The sequence below is a fragment of the Patella vulgata genome, chromosome 2 (genome assembly GCF_932274485.2).
Source record: "Patella vulgata chromosome 2, xgPatVulg1.2, whole genome shotgun sequence".
NCBI classification, from domain to species: Eukaryota; Metazoa; Mollusca; class Gastropoda; family Patellidae; genus Patella; species Patella vulgata.
Genome location: NC_065880.2, coordinates 37,427,190 through 37,442,460, shown reverse-complemented (window position 1 = coordinate 37,442,460; position 15,271 = coordinate 37,427,190). Strand labels below are relative to the sequence as shown.

Below are 15,271 nucleotides of genomic sequence, written 5' to 3'. Positions count from 1 at the left end.
ATTCATTCTGATTATGTCATATAATCTTCTGAATGTGTTGAGAATATTGTACAATATAAAGATTTTCTTTTTTTATATACAAGATTCACAATGCAACAACCATTATGGTTAGCTCAGACGACTTACCTGCTGTGTGGTTTCGTAGCCTGGCAACCTATCTTTACACATTTTGTAAAAAAACATGTAATTATTTAATTTGATAAATATTTATACATTTCAGCCATGCAGATGGTTCCCTTAAGTTTTGGGATGCTTCGGCAGTGACTTTACAAATTTTATATAAACTAAAAACTGCCAAAATGTTTGAAAAACCAAAGCGAAATGTAGATGTTCAAGATGAAGATCCGTTTGCTATACAGATAATATATTTATGTCAAGAGAGTAGATGGATGTGTGTAGCAGGAGCAACTCATGTCATGTTATGCAAGTTTTGTAAACATGAAAACACGATAGATATACCAGTAAGTTTTCTATGTAATATATTTGCTAGGAAAATATTGGCCATTTTCATAATTCTAGAAATCGCTAAAAACATTTCTATACGCCCACAATTTTATGTGGACATATATTGTCATCACCCCTGTCTGTCCGTCCAAAATTAGTTTGTGGAAATGATAATTGACACCATGTAGAACAGTAAACCTTCACAATGGCTATGGTTTCCATAATATAATTAGAAAAGGGTGAATTAAAGATAAATTAGTTAAGAGCTAAATCTGCCTATTACTGCAAGTCCTTTTGGCTTCAGATGTTATAGAAGTTACTAATTAGACCTTTATTTACATGACAAGCTCAAAATCAACTCTGTAGACACTCGGATGGGTTAGATACAGCTTGGATTTAAACAGTCGTCCATATAATTAAATCAACTGTCAATCAAATGATCGTCAATTCTCGGAGACAGTGCTTAGATAGTTGATGCCTATTTCTAGTCCAAACTTCCAACAGTGACGACTGCGTTCAGAATAAAGTAATTTGACTGAATTTTTCAATATTTTCTTTTTTTATCATCTATTTTTGAATTATTATAACAAGAATGGCCAACTCTTTATTAAATTTTTAACTAATGTATCTTTAAAGTTTAGTAGCAATCAGTAGTTTCTCACAATCTATTGGTATTTTACTTTAATTGACATTTTGTCATTTTATTGCACAGTATGATAGAAATTTAAAGTACACATACATGTCTTAGTGCGGCACTTATTGTCAACAAAACACAGAAATAGATATACAATTTTTAAAAAATGCATTAAGTGCTAAAATTACCAGTAATCTGAAAGTCAAGGTCAATACAATACTATTAGCCAAATGACAACATGTCATTCATAGTATTATCAGTGTTATAAAAAGAGCAACTTGTAGCTACAGGACCAACCACTGGCCTGATTTACGGAGTCAGCTATACCCAAACTAAATTAAGAATGCATCCATATGGAATGTATAAATTTATAGCAGATGTGTCTTTTTCCCTTATATTAGTTATGGTATAGACAGGTGTACTGGTATTTACACATATTATTTATTTATTCACTTTTATCATTTTATATTAGAAATATTTTAGATACTGTACTTAGCAACAGGTTTTAAATTTATATTATTGATTTTATTACCAGTACTGCATTTCTTGTGTCCATGTTAACATGAAGAAGGTTACATAATACTTGATAGTGTCTTGTCAAACAGTCAGTGGTTTCTAGTTAAAAAATAACACAAACAGATTGTGTTCAGATGGTGTTTATCAAACGATGTTAATCTATGTTGGTATCCCTACTGTGATGCAAGACCTCTTGAGATTTCAAATACTTAATATGCAAATGTTATTTCAAATATATTTGTGATATACATTTTCATTGTCTTGAGTTAAGACGTCTCATATGCCAACAAATCATTAGAACACAATTTTCTATCCTACCTAACTGTAGATAAATTTAATGGATCTCATTCGTTGGTTCAACGCGTTTGTGTTACCAAACAGACAATTTAGACAGTTGTGCTCACATGACTAACTAGTCACTATTCATGTGCATCATATGGGATAGCAATCTGCTCTGGCACATGATTTTTCTCGACTAATAAAATCGCTGACTGTGAGACTTTAGATTTCCACTTTAGTCAGTCTGTTTGACTGTCCGCAACAGTTTTCCAGACTTTTTTACATTATGCTTCAAGATCTTGTGACAAAATTGTAGGATACTTTCGTTATGGTTGGTCTTCTGGTCTGTGGAATTGACTTAGATATAGTTTTCTATATAACTCTTTCTGTTGTGTTTTAAAGAATGGAAAAAACATTTTATAGGTTCACATATGATGAGATACATGTACATTTTCGTCACCTGGGTATGTCCTTGTGTCCAAAATTTCTTGTGAACACTCTACAGGTCAGAGTTCTTGTCTGATTTTTCAATATCATATTTTCAATGATGCTTCAGTCATTAGGAAGAAAAAACCCTAATGAAATTATAGATTACCTTCCCATTACAATAAGGGGCGATAAGCAGTTTGATTTGTCAATGCTTTGGGATATGATAACTTTGTTTCTAACTGAGTGACAGCCATGATACCTGGTGTATTGTTTAATTGTCCCCCGCCTTTCGAAGAAAGCAGGGGACTATTAAAATGGGTTCGTCCGTCTGTCTGTCTGTCCGTCTGTCTGTCCTTCTGTCTGTCCGTCTGTCTGTCCGTCTGTCTGTCCGTCCGTCTGTCTGTCCGTCACACTTTTTGGGACACAATAACTCTCTTCCTAATTGAGCTAGAATGTTCAAACTTGGTGTATGTGTTTATTAGGTCAATGCCTTGATGGAGTTCGAAGATGAGCATTTTCCGCTTAGGGTAAGCAGAGATAAGCAATTTGATTGGTTGATGCTTTGGGACACGATAACTCTCTTCCTAATTGGGCTAGAATGTTCAAACTTGGTGTATGTGTTGATTAGGTCAATGCCTTGATGGAGTTCGAAGATGAGCATTTTCCGCTTAGGGTAAGCAGAGATAAGCAATTTGATTGGTTGATGCTTTGGGACACGATAACTTTTAATTGAGCTAGAATGTTCAAACTTGGTGTATGTGTTTATTAGGTCAATGCCTTGATGGAGTTCGAAGATGAGCATTTTCCGCTTAGGGTAAGCAGAGATAAGCAATTTGATTGGTTGATACTTTGGGGCACGATAACTCTCTTCCTAATTGAGCTAGAATGTTCAAACTTGGTGTATGTGTTGATTAGGTCAATGCCTTGATGGAGTTCGAAGATGAGCATTTTCCGCTTAGGGTAAGCAGAGATAAGCAATTTGATTGGTTGATGCTTTGGGACACGATAACTTTAGTTCTAATTAAGTGAGATTGATGAAACTTGGTGTATAGTTTCATTACAGTAATACCTTGACTAAGTTTGATAATGAGCATTTTCTGCTCAGGGTAAGCAGAGCGATACGCAATTTGATTGGTCGAGACTTTGGAAGTAAAGATATACTGTTTGATTGTTCAATACTTTGTAAAAGATAATTTGTGATAAATTTATATGTGTCCTCTAATTATTTTCCTATTTCGGCGGGGGACATCAGCCTCACTGTTGGCTTGTTATATTAATACTTTGACTAAGTTTGATAATTAGCAGAGCAAATAAGCAATTCGATTGGTCGATATTTTGGGATACTACTATAACTTTGAATCTAATTAAGTGAGAGCCATGAAACCTAGTGTATAGTTTCATTACATCAGTAGCTTGACAAAGTTTAATAATTAGTATTTTCTGTTCAGGTTTTAAAGAAGAGTAATAAACAATTGGATTAGTTGGGAGTTTGGGGCACAATAACCTCAATTTTGATCGAGTGAGATGGATGAAACTTGGTGTATAGTTTCATTACAACAGCTCGAAAAAGTTCAAACTTCCATCATGCACATTTTCTGCTTAAGCTAAATTTGATTGCTCAGTAGTTTAGAACAGGATAAATATGCTAATCTGATAATTACTTAATAATGATTGTTGCTCTTGATCAGTTTTTAGTGTTTTGTAAATGACTTAGCTCCTGTGAGCATATGCTTCATTGTCTGGCAATCTATCTTTAATACTTGTTTGTGTGTGGAAAAGAGTTCTTTGGGTGATTTTTTAAAACTTAGTTACATTTGTTCAAATTTACTCAGTGGGTTTTAAGACAACATTGATTTTAGAGCTAGCACAGATGACTTAGCTGCTAGTGGGTGTATTAGATCGTGTGATATTTACGTTTGGGTTGTATTTCTATACAATCATAGTTTACTAAAGATTTGATGGTAACTGGAAGGGACATGTATTTTTTGAGTAACGTGTATTATGCATGTAAAGATAAGATTAAAGATTGTGGTCATTATGACCTATGTCAAGATAATCTATCAGACACATTTTAGACATTAATTTTAGGTCAAGTGAAGTACAAGTATTTGATTATTAATAAAAATTCTCTCTTGGGACTGGTTTCATCAGATTTTTCTTGTTTCTTCACCAGATAGCAGGAATTCAATAAGATTAAAGGCAATGAACCATGAAAACAGTCTAGCGATTTAAAATGTCTATAATAAAGACATACAGTATGTCTACCATGTGGCATTTACACAGATTTTATCCTACACTTTTTATTTCATTCATAAGATACAGTATGTCTACAGTCTACGATACTTATGAATTCTTCTTGTTAATGCATTTTGATTCAGTCATTGGATGAGTTATTCTGAGCTACACTGTCTATATTGCGCAAGCTATTGGTCATTGACCTTAGTCTCAGTTATGTTTTAGTGAATAAAATTTGGGATGAAAGATACCTGCAAACCTTTATCCTAGTCCTTTACAATTAACTGAAGCTTTTTAATACTTTTCCAAGAAATAAAAACTGGCTGGAAAATTGTGAGGAACTTTCTCGCCAACGCCCGGATTGAACCCAGGTCTTTGAGGTTAATGAGCCAGTTCTTATGCAATGAGCCACATTGTGCTGATAAAGTCTGTATAGATATTAACATAGACGTGCCCCCTTAGAATCGGAAGGGGGGGGGGGGTGAATAGGTCTCTGTCCCCCCCCCCCCCCATGATTTTGATCGCCAGGACAGATTTTCAGGTTTATATCCACATGATGGTGAGCTTGTTTCTACGTATCTGGAACTGAATCGAGACTTGGAACAAGAATTGCCATTTTTCAAGCGCCAGTTTTCGGCCAAATCTATTTCACTTGTGCACGAAGCGTTCCTCATTGTGTCACCTGAAGTGAGGCAGACGTTCTCTTCTGTCGAAGATCTTCTCATCACACACTGCTGAACCCTGCTAGTTCCTGCTCAGCCGAGCGATCCTTCAGCACTCTGTGCTGTAACAAAACTTGGCTGCGCAACTCCATGACGCAAAACCGACTGAGCCACTTGATGGCGTGTACGGTGCATAATGACCCCCTTCATGTCGCCAAGATACTCAATTTTTCTATATTGTCATCATATTACCCCTAGTTACACTTACAGCCTTCATCGAAATAACACTGGTACAGAAAAACTGTTCGTAATTATTTATTTAGTTTGTAATGAAATGTTCCAAATTCCAGGATTCATTCGTCCCCCCAAATAGTTATGACAAATCCTCGCCCTTGGATATTAATGTTATGATATATATTGTATAATTTCAGATGTTAGAAGTATCGATTGTATATGAGATTAATGATGAGCTGGACTCACCAGAATATGACTATCCTAAACCAAGTCTCAGCGTGGTGGCAACCCAACAAAGTGGTAGCATGGGTTCTTATTCCAGCAATACTTCAGATTCAGGCAAAGTGAGTCATAACTAACATACTTTCATGTGTTTGGTGCATGATCAGTTGACACAATTGTTAGATTTCGTATGGACATCATAAAGTCAAACATTTTGTTTGTGAATTTGGATATAGATCATCTGAAAAAAAAAAAAGCAATTGTCTCATCAATTGAAGCCTGTTGATCTATCTGTTTTTTGTTTTTTTTAAGCCGACATTTTCATGGGGATGTATATTGTCGTCGCCCCTGTCCATCCACATTTTGTTGTGGACACTCTACTAGTTACAATTTTTATCAGATTTTGATGAAGCTTGAAATACAGGTTTATATGCCAAAGATCTTTTGGATATTGGCATGTATCGGACCCTAACTTCATGGATTATGGCCACTCATTTTAGTTTGTGGAGACTCGAAAGTTCACAATTTTTATCAGATTTTACAAACAGTTCAAATATATCTCCGAAATGATGGTTGAGTTCGAATTTCGTGAAAATCGGACCCAAATTTCCAGACAAAAGGGCTGCTCCTCGTATGCAAATAGTGTTAAAGTATGTAATACCAAGATTGTGGATCTCTAGATATCACAATTTTAATCAGATTTTGATGAAACTTAAAATATACATGTATGTTTAAATCCCAAAGATCTTGGTTTCATTCGATATTTACATGTCAGACTAACTTCCTTGACATTGTTCCTTGATTGTACAAAAAATCTTGTTTTTATTTTGTGGACATATATTGTCGTCACCCCTGTCCGTCCGTCCGTCCGTCCATCCATCTATTTATCCATCCACAATAGGTCTATCTCCCAAAGATCTTGGTTCCTTTTGATATTGGCATGTATCGGACCATAACTTCATGGATTATGGCCCCTGATTGTACAAAAAATCGTTTTTTTAGCTTGTGGTCCCTTAGAGGTCACAATTTTTATCCGATTTAAAAAAAAACGTTTTAGTATATCACCGTTACACCCTAATAATGGTCGAGTTCAAATTTCGTGAAAATCGGACAAAAACTTCCAGACAAAATGGCCGCCTCTTGTACGCAAATAGTGTAAAATATGGTATATCAAGGTCACAATTTTCATGAAACTTGGAATGCATGTTTATATCCCAAAGATCTTGGTTCCTGTCGATATTCGTGCATATCGGATCGTAACTTCCTGAATTATGACCCCTGATTGTATGAAAAATTCCGCTTTTAAATTGTGGTCCCTCTGGAGGCCACAATTTTTATCCGATTTTAAAAAAGTTTTAGTATATCACCGTTACACCCTAATGATGGTTGAGTTCGAATTTCGTGAAAATCGGACCAAAACTGTCTGACAAAATGGCCGCCCTTTGTACGCAAATCGTGTGAACATCTGGTATATCAAGGTTGTGGACCTCCTAGAGATCACAATTTTGTTTCATTTTTGATGAAACTTGAAATGTATGTTTATAACTTAAAGATCTTGGTTCCTGTCGATATTCGTGCAGATCAGATCGTAACTTCCTGAATTATGACCCCTGATTGTACGAAAAATTGCTCTTTTAAATTGTGGTCCCTCTGGAGGTCACAATTTTTATCCGATTTTAAAAAAGTTTTAATATATCACCGTTACACCCTAATGATGGTTGAGTTCGAATTTCGTGAAAATCGGACCAAAACTGTCTGACAAAATGGCCGCCCCTTGTACGCAAATAGTGTGAACATCTGGTATATCAAGGTTGTGGACCTCCTAGAGATCACAATTTTGTTTCGAATTTGATGAAACTTGAAATGTATGTTTATAACTTAAAGATCTTGGTTCCTGTCGATATTCGTGCAGATCGGATTGTAACTTCCTGAATTATGGCCCTTGATTGTCCATATAGAGGCTACAGTTTTTATCCGATATAAAAAAAAGCGTATGAATATATCACAGTTATACACTAATGATGGTTGAGTTTGAATTTCGTGAAAATCGGACAAAAATTGTACGCAAATAGTGTAAAAATATGGTATGTGAAGGTTGTGGACCCTCTAGAGGCCACAGTTTTTATCCGATTTGGATGAAACTTTAAATATATGTTTTATCATAAAAATCTTGGTTCCTTTTGATAATGACACATATATCGCAACGTAATTTCCTGAATTATGACCCCTAATTGGTCGAAAATCGCATTTTTAGCTTGTTGATTCTCTAGAGGTCACAATTTTTTTTACGATTTAAAAACTGTTAGATATTTCACCATTCCACCATACTGAAGGTTGAATTGGAATTTTGCGAAAATCGGAATGAAACTGCCCGACAAAATGGCCGCTCTTTGTACGCAAATTGTGTATACATGTAAGTATGTAATACCTAGAGGTCACAGTTTTTATCCAATTTTGATTCCAAAAATCTCAATCCCTTTTGATATTTGCGTATTTCAAACCATAACTTTCGGGATTATGGCCCCTGATTGTACAAAAAATCGTTTTTGTTTTGAGCTTGTTCTCTATCCATCTCTTGCAAAATGTGGGCATATCCTGCCTGGCAGCCGCTGGTTATCTGATTTAAAAACTGTTTTCACTGTAACACCATAATGACAGTAGAGTTTGAATTTTAAGAAAATTGGACCGAAACTGTCTGCAAATAGTGTACAAGTATGTAATACCAAGGTTGTGGACCCTCTAGATGTCATAATTTTTATCTGATTTTAATAAAGTTTAAAATATATGATTATATCCCAAAGGTCTAGGTTCCTATCAATACTTGCGCGTATCGGACTCTAACTTTCTGGCTATGACTGCTGTTTGTATGAAAATTCACTTTTTTTTCCTTTAGCTCGTTTTCTGTCCATCTCTTGCAAAATGTGGGCGTATCTTGCATGGCAACTGCTTGTTTGATATCAAACAATACTCGTAGGAGATTTTCTAGACATGTACATCCCAAAGGTCCTGGTTCCTTTGGATATTGATGCATGTTGGAGCGTAACATCCTGATTTATGACTCCTGATTGTACGAAAAATAACGTTGTGTCTTTGTGTGAATTAGAAAAATATATATACAATGCATGTGACAAACATTGTATTAAATATAATGTTGATTTAAATATTCATGTTTTACCAAAGGAACCACAGACATTAGTACGAGTTAAAGGTGGTGGTAGAAAATGGGGATCAGGTTATCATCCTGATTTAGTTTGTGTTTTAACTTTTGTTGATGGGGAACCACCAGGCAGTATAACCAGTGTATCAATAAATTCATCATATGGAGTGTAAGTAATTTAAAATAGTAATGGATTTGACTGACCCTTTTGATGCTATGTGGTGAAATGTTTTGACATGAAGTTTTATGCCTACAGTACCAATCATTTTAAACTGGCTAAACACTCTGTCACTTACTACAAGGGATGGGGGGGGGGTAATTTGAGAGGGTGCATGGTTTGTCTTTTGTTTTAGTGAAATAATTTTAATCATTAATTGTTTGCTGATAAGTCAAGCTGATCAGTCCAGAGAAATGGAAGTTAAGTTAAATCAGAGAATATAAGTAGTAATAACATGAAAGTCTATTCAAAAATGAAATTAAGATCAGTGTTTTGATCAGATTGGTAGGTAATGAGATTATGATACAGGTTGGATAGGGGAGGATATGGTTGCTGAATTATCTGAGCAGAAAAAGATAGTTATACTGTATGCAACATTTTTAATTGAAAATGAACATTGCAAATTTACTATAATCACTTGAATTATGAATATTGATCTAAAAATTTGAGGACCAATTGTTCTGACCAGCCACTTTGGGTTAATATGACCTAAGTCCTTTGAATACAAGTGTTGAACACAGTCTATGATAGGCATGAAATTCAAAACTCTTATCTTTGTAATTATCAGTAAGAATAGTTTTTTTAAGTTGTGTGTAAGCAGATTAATAAACTGAATTTCTTGAAATAAAACAAATCAATTTATAATTATTATTTTTACAGTATGGCATTTGGTAATGAATCTGGAATAGCCATCATAGATGTTATGCAAAAAACCTGCTTATTGAATTTAGGCACACCTGATTTATATGGTAAGATTATATATTCTTCTTTTGTTGAGCAAAGCAAAATACCTAATATAGTAACATTCTATTAGTTATGCATTATTTGTACATCGTATTCTTATCTGTGTATATACTCCAAAGCTTTATAACCATTCAGGTTCACTCTTATATTTTACTCTTCTCACGAATTTGTCAGATTGCAAAGAATACAGTGGACTCTGTCACATCCGATCTCGTACGGGATCGTTACAATAATTCGGATCACACAAAACCGGAAATACTGTAACTTCGAAAACCGGAAGTATTTTTATATTGTAGCTTCGAATCACCAGAATGCTATTCCCTTTATAAATGATAAACTTTTCTGTACTTTCAAAGTTTTATTACATTAAATAATTAACAATAACAATACATGCGTACAATATATTCATAAAATCATTTACATGTAATATCAATGCATGCGTACAATATAATATCAATGCATGTAGTCGTTTAAAGTAGTTTGCTTAAGATTACCGGAAGCATATCGTAAGGCGGAGTCCTGGACAACATCTTCTAACAAATTAATTGTTGGGATCATCTTTTTGTCCTTAATCTGTGCAAAGTGTTTAATGTCGTTGAGGATGCTTAGGCATTTTGAATAGGTCAAATCTGTCGTTAATGTATATTCTTCATCGTCCCCGTCTTCAGTCAATTGTACACTTGTCTTCTCTGTTACGTGTTCATTTATAATCTGTCGTTCGATGTCCAGTTCATCGTCACACTCGGTCGGTATTTCACTGTCAAAATTCACAAACTCGTCTTCACTCGCGTTGGTTTCAGACACCAAGGTCTCGATTAGTCTTGCCAGTGGCACATTGTCATCTTCATCATCGGGAGTTATGTCCACACTAAATCCACATCGATTAAAACACTTGCTGATTGTTGAAACGGTTGTTTCACGCCATGCTTTGGCAGTCCAATTTATAGCATTTAGCACAGTCACACCCTTCACCAAATCGCTGGCTTTACTACATTCATCTATTCGCGTAATCAAATGTGTCATCATATGATGTCTGTATCGTGCTTTAAATGCTCTGATTATACCCTGATCTAGTGGTTGTAATATTGATGTAGTATTTGGTGGCAAAAATTTAATATTTACGTTGCTGTACGTGTCACAGATATGTGACGGTGCATTGTCCATAAACAAAAGAATGTTACGTCGTTGACGCCTCATTTGACGATTTAGTTTTTCAAGCCAATCAGAGTAAATGGTACCTGTCATCCAAGCTTTGCGATTGGCCGTCCAATTGACTGGCAGGTTGATTTTGTCCACTCCCCTAAAACATCTTGGTTTCTCTGCTTTACGGATCACAAGAGGCTTTAGTTTTTCACCGGTTACGCTACAACAAAATAGGATTGTTAATCGTTCTTTAGAAATTTTTCCCCCAATAGTGCCCATTTTTATACGCCCACATTTTCATGTGGACGTATATTGTCGTCGCCCCTGTCCGTCCGTCCGTCCGTCCACAATTTTTATCTGATTTCAATGAAACTTGAAATATAGGTTTATCACCCTAAGATCTCGGTTCCTTTCGATATTGGCGTATATTGGACCGTAACTTCATGGATTATGGCCCCTGATTGTACGAAAAATCACGTTTTTGGCTTGTGAACACTGTAGAGGTCACAATTTTTATCCGATTTTGTTGAAACTTGAAATGTAAGTTTATAACCCAAAGATCTCGGTTCCTTTCGATATTATCCGATTTAAAAAAACGTATTATTATATAACCGTTACACGCTAAGGACGGCTGAGTTCGAATTTCATGAAAATCGGCCCAAAACTGACAGACAAAATGGCCGCCCTTCGTTCTCAAATAGCGTAAAATTATGGTATATCAAGGCTGTGGACCCTATAGACCCTATTTTGTTGAAACTTGAAATGTAAGTTTATAACACAAAGATCTCGGTTCCTTTCAATAATTGCGCATATCGAATTGTAATTTCCTGAATTATGGCCCTTGATTGTAGGAAAAATCACTTTCTTTTAAGCTTGTTCTCTATCCATCTCTCGAAAATGTGGGCGTATCCTGCCTGGCAGCCGCTGGTTTTATCACATAATGATCGGTCTGGTAATGCTCTAAAAAACAAACCTGTTTCATCACAAATAAAAATGTTTTCAGGAGAATAGCCTTCAACAATAGTCGGGATGCGCGCGCGGAATTCTTGAACGCTAGCGATGTCAACACCTGCACTTTCGCCACTAACTTTAAATTCGCAAAAAGTAACGCTTTACTCTTAATTATTGGACATGATATTGGAATGTTTTTATTTCTGCCGCGTACAAACCACTCATGTGTCATTCTGTTGACGTCTTCAAATTTTGAGTTGGTATAAAATCGTTTCTTACTGCAGTTTAAATTATAGGCAAACTTCTGTTTAAATTCATCTTTACGCTTTAATATGTCTGACACTGTAGCTCGGCCAATTGAATACTTAACGGCTAAATCCTTCTGCACAGGTCGTGGAACTTTCTCGAAATCTGCTATAATAAGTTGCCGCTTGACATCTAATGTCAAATCTGTTCGGGCACGCTTTGCAGGACAATCAGACATTTTGAATACAATAGTGTATAATGATTCTTCAATCGCGGCAATTTTTATATAATGTCGCGGTATTTGACATGAGTAACTAAAATCAAATACCAAGCGCACTCTTACAAGAGATTATAAATTGTAAAATAATCAACAAAGAATTTATAACATTATCAAAGTAATCAACACAGAGCGGCGCTTGTGAGTTTTAATCTCACCGATAATTGATTGGTGATTGCTTGTTAATCTTTTCTGGCTTCACACCCAATGAGTTTTAATCTCACCGATAATTGGATGCTTCACACCCACTGTTTGAAGTACGGATTATACGGTGTCGATTAAATGGAAATTATGTGACGGAACGGCTGATTGATTTCGGAATCTGGAACATACAGAATTCGGATTTACCAGCGATTTTTTGGCTGAAGTAATAAGGAAATAAATCGGGACATGAAAATCATGTCGGATGTCGTAGCAATCCGGAGTGATCAGAGATCGAATGTGACAGAGTCCACTGTACATCAAACTAAAACAGAATTGATATCAGATCTCAACTTCAGTATTTTATTGAAGATTCTTGCAAAACTAATTGCTTTTGAATGAAAACTTGTGAATTATTGTGAAAATCTATAAAGATTTAGACCTGATACTATGTATTAAAGTCCTGTTTATGTTGTGATTTCTAGGTTCGATGGATCCATATCAAAGAGCTCCACGGTCACCAAGAAATAAAACAACAGCTTCTGTTATTAACTCAGAAGATTGTAAATCACCTGTAGCTGATCAAGTAAGTTTAATATCAACATCAAAAAATTATACTTCCGTAATAATTTCCCAACTCAACTCTTAAATTAAATTAGAATACTAAATAGAATTGCTTTAAATATCCATCATTCCAAGTCCCTTTTTGACTTTCATTCCAATTCCCCCCCCCCCCTCTCTCATCATGTGTACTCTCATGAACATATAAGAGATTCTGGATAGTGATGTTATGTGAAATTCTAACATTAAACAAATATTTGAATATTATTTATATATATATATATGATTACTAATTAATTGATCCATTGACTGTTGTTCTAGTAAATGTATCTAATGTGTTGATGTTTTTGCACCAAATGGTATTATAATACTTTTACCATCGTAATTGAAATATATATGTTGTAATTTCATCGTACAAGTAAATCGTCATTTCTAAGCGTACCTACAAAAAAACCCACAATTATTTTTTGTTGTGTTTTTTTTTTATTTTGGATTTTTTATCATTTTAAAAATTATTTTTTGTTGAATTTCGTCTTCAAAATTGATTTTTATATACCCACATTGAAATGTGGTCATATATTGTCGTCAGTTCAGCATCCCTAATTGCTTGTTGATGCTCTAGCGGCTGAAGTCAATATCCGATTGACTTTAAATACACAGTGTTTAAGGTCATGAGATGAAGAATCCTATTGATTTTCATCTATTTCTGATAATTACTGCCTGAGTTATGGCCCTTGATCACTGTAAGGGCTACAGTTAATATCTGATTGACTTTAAATTTACACACAGTGTTTAAGGTCATACAACGAAGAAGTCCATTGATTTTAAACAATTTCGGATAATTACTGCGCGAGTTATGGCCCTTGATCACTTTGAAAAATCTTGACTATATTTATACAGTGTTTAATGTCATGAGACTAAGAAGCCTATCAATTTTCAATGATTTCCCATGATTTTGGCAATTGATATTAAATGCTTTGTATGCTAAATAGGGCAGAACTCCAAATGGGTGGTTACTAGTAATCAGATTTTAGTGTGTTGTAAATATTTTCATTTCTGACAAAAGAAAAAATATGTGACAACCCTTGTTGACTCCCCGGATGACTTAGCTGCTGTGGGCGTATGTTTTGTTGCCTGGCAACCTATCTTATATTTTACTTCTCAAATTTCTACTTTGATTTCCCATTTTAATTGTTTCGAAACCATAAAAAAATCCCACGGCTTTGTTTCACCATAACTCTATGTTAATTGTAACAGTCTGGTTTGTTTTAATTTTTTAATTTTTCCTTCTTTATCTTTAGTTGCCTTTGTGTAATTGTTGTTTTGTTTTGGTGTTGGTTTCAGTCGACACCTTGTCCACCTGATTTAGTTACACCCATTCCACCACCTAGACGTAAATCTAAAAAAGCGGATGTGGATCAACATTCAATGCCTGCCGTTACTAGTGAAATTTGCGATGAAGATATCAATAATGAAATTCCATTTACACCATATGTAGTTATTCCCCAAAATGGAGAGATAAATACACCAAATGTTTTTATGAATGATATAAATAAAGTTAATAACAGGGATGAGAATAGTAAAGAAATATCGGAATCTGTAGAAATATGTTCCAAAGATGATAATAAAATAAAGAATAAACCAAAGGTTAAATCAAAAAGTACAAGCTGTGTTGAGAAAAAATCAAAAGGATTAAAGTTAGATATAAATAAAAAAACACCTCTCACTAAGACATCATCAGACGAATCCGATAAGCACGTTAAAATTGAGGCTCCTGTGACAGCCATCATAAGTAATAAACCACACCCTCTATTGCGACGAACTTCTTCGGATCCGGATCCCAGTGTTGGCGTCCCTACGCCTCATAGAAAAATTTCTCAACATGAACAACTGCAAAAGTTGAATTTAACTTCTGAAGAAGAAAGTGAATCCGAAAGTAAAGATGTGTTTGATATTAAAAATAATAATCATAAAATGGCCACTGATAAACATACCACTAGTCATGATAACCATACTAAAACTTTATTGCGCAAAATGAGCACCAAAATGAGTCTTAAAATACGTCAGTTAGCTGGTATGAAAAACACAGAGAATGATGATTCTCATCATGCCCATAGACATTCAGAAAAAGAAAAAGAGAAACCGAAAAGCAGCTTTAAAGTAGATGTGGTTGATTTAA

At 34.9% G+C, this 15,271-nt stretch overlaps 1 protein-coding gene across 1 annotated transcript in view; it reads left to right on the top strand.

Annotated features, from left to right (window-relative positions):
- The window catches only part of LOC126811551 (syntaxin-binding protein 5), a 90,493-nt gene extending 75,889 nt beyond the window's left edge, over nucleotides 1–14,604 (top strand). Inside the window, exons 14-19 of the mRNA XM_056099211.1 lie at nucleotides 221–461; nucleotides 5,631–5,777; nucleotides 8,836–8,981; nucleotides 9,690–9,778; nucleotides 13,017–13,117; nucleotides 14,394–14,604. Of these exons, the coding sequence (XP_055955186.1) occupies nucleotides 221–461; nucleotides 5,631–5,777; nucleotides 8,836–8,981; nucleotides 9,690–9,778; nucleotides 13,017–13,117; nucleotides 14,394–14,456 (787 nt within the window). The 3' untranslated portion in view covers nucleotides 14,457–14,604. The remainder of the gene's footprint in view (nucleotides 1–220; nucleotides 462–5,630; nucleotides 5,778–8,835; nucleotides 8,982–9,689; nucleotides 9,779–13,016; nucleotides 13,118–14,393) is intronic.
- Nucleotides 14,605–15,271: the final 667 nt, after the last annotated feature.